At 50.2% G+C, this 2,654-nt stretch overlaps 1 protein-coding gene across 1 annotated transcript in view; it reads left to right on the top strand.

The window, feature by feature from the left end:
• Positions 1–2,654, top strand: part of DENND2A (DENN/MADD domain containing 2A) — a 116,275-nt gene that overhangs the window by 36,539 nt on the left and 77,082 nt on the right. The window contains exon 6 of the mRNA XM_011941289.1: positions 1,837–1,930. Within this exon, the coding sequence (XP_011796679.1) occupies positions 1,837–1,930 (94 nt within the window). The remainder of the gene's footprint in view (positions 1–1,836; positions 1,931–2,654) is intronic.

Genomic DNA, 2,654 nt, shown 5'->3' with positions numbered 1-2,654 from the left:
GAAATGAAACACTCCAACCCCTTCATTTTTCCAATGAGGACATTTGACCCCATAGACACTAAATGGCCCAGAGACACCCAACCAGCCAGAGGCAAAGAGGGCCAGACAATTTCTAAATATCGAAAATAAGAATTAAAATATTCAAGCCAACACAGTGGCTCATGCCTGTAATTCCAGCACTTTGGGAGGCTGAGGTGGGCAGATCACTTGAGGTCAGAAGTTCGAGACTAGCCTGGCCAACATGGGGAAACCCTGTCTCTACTAAAAACACATACACAAAAAATCAGCTGGGCGTGGTGGCACACACCTGTAATCCCAGCTACTCGGGAGGCTGAGGCATGAGAATCACTTGAAATTGGAAGTCGGAGGTTGCAGTGAGTCAAGATCACACCACTGCACTCCAGCATGGGTGACAAAGCAAGACTCTGTCTCAAAATAAATAGATAAAATATTCATAGAACATGGAAATTGGTTACCATCCTATATTTTTGTTTACTGACATAGACAGATAAAAGTGTTATATAACATTTAACATATAGCTACGAGATGGTAAGATTAATTTTGTAAGCACACAGAACAACTAATTTTAGAGTTCCTCCATGTGTGGGATCCTAAATCACATGTGGCATGAATGTGTGCTCTTTGATAGCAAGCCCCGGGGGACCCAGCAAAGCAAAATACATAAATTCGCACTCACCAGCTTCTCACGCAAGAAAGGGGAAAACAAATACGTAAGAAACACCAAACTCTTTTGGTCTGAAATATGAAAAACATTCCATGGAAGCAGGTCTCCTTTCAAATGCATCAGATAACTAGGCCGGCCTGGGAGGTGGGGAGGGGCAGGGCACAGGGTGTCTGGCAGTGGTGATGGGGGAGACCATTTAGGTTGAGTGGCCTGCTTGGAGGCTTGGAATGTGTCCCACCCCAGGGTATCCGTGTGCACTTGGACACTGCATGTGTGTGTCCTGTGAACACATGGAGGGTGCATGGCGTCTGGGGTGCGCGTCCCTCTACAGATGGGGCTGCACGCTCAGCTGCATGGTGCCGCTCCCCGAAGTCTCAAGCTAGGGCTTGGGACCCGTTCTAATCCCGGTTCCCACCCCACTCAGGGCTGCTCTGACATTCTTTGGAATGGTTCCCACGAAGGGAGCCCTGCCTGGGAACCTTTTTTTTTTTTTTCTGTCTCTTCCTTTTCTTGTTTTGTTTTGGGAGGAAAAGCTCCTTCCCAAGCTACAGTGACATCGAAGCCTCAGAGGGAAAGCAGCCACCACACCGTGAGCAATGGGCTGTCCCCCCATCCAGACAACAGACGCCCACAGGGCAGTGGGGCTGGCAGCCTCCTTTCCTTGACAGTCATGTTCCTGTGTGGTAGAAAAAAAATGACTGGGCTGGGTGTGGTGGCTCACGCCTGTAATCCCAGCACTTTGGGAGGCCAAGGTGGGTGGATCACCTGAGGTCAGGAGTTCAAGACCAGCCTGGCCAACATGGCAAAACCCCATCTCTACTAAAAATACAAAAATTAGCTGGGCATAGTGGTGGGTACCTGTCATCCCAGCTACTCAGGAGGCTGAAGCAGGAGAATCTCTTGAACCCAGAAGTTAGAGACTGCAGTGAGCTGAGATCAGCGCCATTGCTCCCCAGTCTGGTCAACAAAAACGAAACTGTCTCAAAAAAAAAAAAAAGTGATTGAAAGACACCCACGAGCCCATAGGAAGTGTCTCCCGGTCCCCCCGGCCCTGGCCCTCCATCGTCGTCGGAGAAGGGCAGTGAGGGAAGCCGAGCCGCCACAGAGAGCGTGCTGCTAACACTGGCTGTTCTTCTCCTGGTGTCTGGCAGCTGGTGTTGCGAATCAACGCCATTTATGAGGTCCGGAGAGGAAAGAAACGGGTGAAGAGGCTGTCCCAGTCAATGGAGAGCAACTCAGGAAAAGGTAGAACCCCCACCACCAGCCCTCTCCCGCAAGAATCGGAAAAGAGATTCTTTCCAGAAGTGACTTCCTATTTTTTCTGGTTGACTCACCAAGGAGGAGAACAAGCTGATGCTTTGTAAATGTCCTGTACCGTCTTTGGGACAATGGTGGGGCTGGGAGCTCAGCCTGGGCGACATGTCCCCTGCCTCCCCATCCTTGTCCTCATCCTTGTCCTCGCCCACCACCAAGTCAGCCCAGCACTACAGGCCCTGGTGTGACTGTGGGAGCAACCTTCCTTGCTTAACCTCCACAAAAGGGACCAGGACCTTCTGCTGTATTATCTGATGTAGGTACCATCTAGTACCATCTGAACTAGAACCAGATTAATTTGGCAGTACATTGAGTTGGACGAGATGTGGTTTGTACAATACATTGAGAGACAGCAAGAGGCTGGGCGCAGTGGCTCATGCCTGTAATCCCAGCACTTTGGGAGGCTGAGGCAGGTGGATCACCTGAGGTCAGAAGTTCGAGACCAGCCTGGCCAACATGGCGAAACCTGTCTCTACTAAAAAATAGAAAAATTAGCAAGGCATGGTGGTGTACACCTGTAATCCCAGCTACTCAGGAGGCTGAGGCAGGAGAATCACTGGAACCTGGAAGGTGGAGGTTGCAGTGAGCCAAGATTGTGCCGCTGCGCTCCAACCTGGGTGACAGAGTGAGACTCCGCCTCAAAAAAAAAAAAAAA

Source organism: Colobus angolensis, unplaced genomic scaffold, assembly GCF_000951035.1.
Source record: "Colobus angolensis palliatus isolate OR3802 unplaced genomic scaffold, Cang.pa_1.0 Scaffold2, whole genome shotgun sequence".
In the NCBI taxonomy this organism is placed as follows: Eukaryota; Metazoa; Chordata; class Mammalia; order Primates; family Cercopithecidae; genus Colobus; species Colobus angolensis.
Note: the sequence above shows the minus strand (reverse complement) of the source record. Positions and strands in the feature narration are given on the sequence as shown.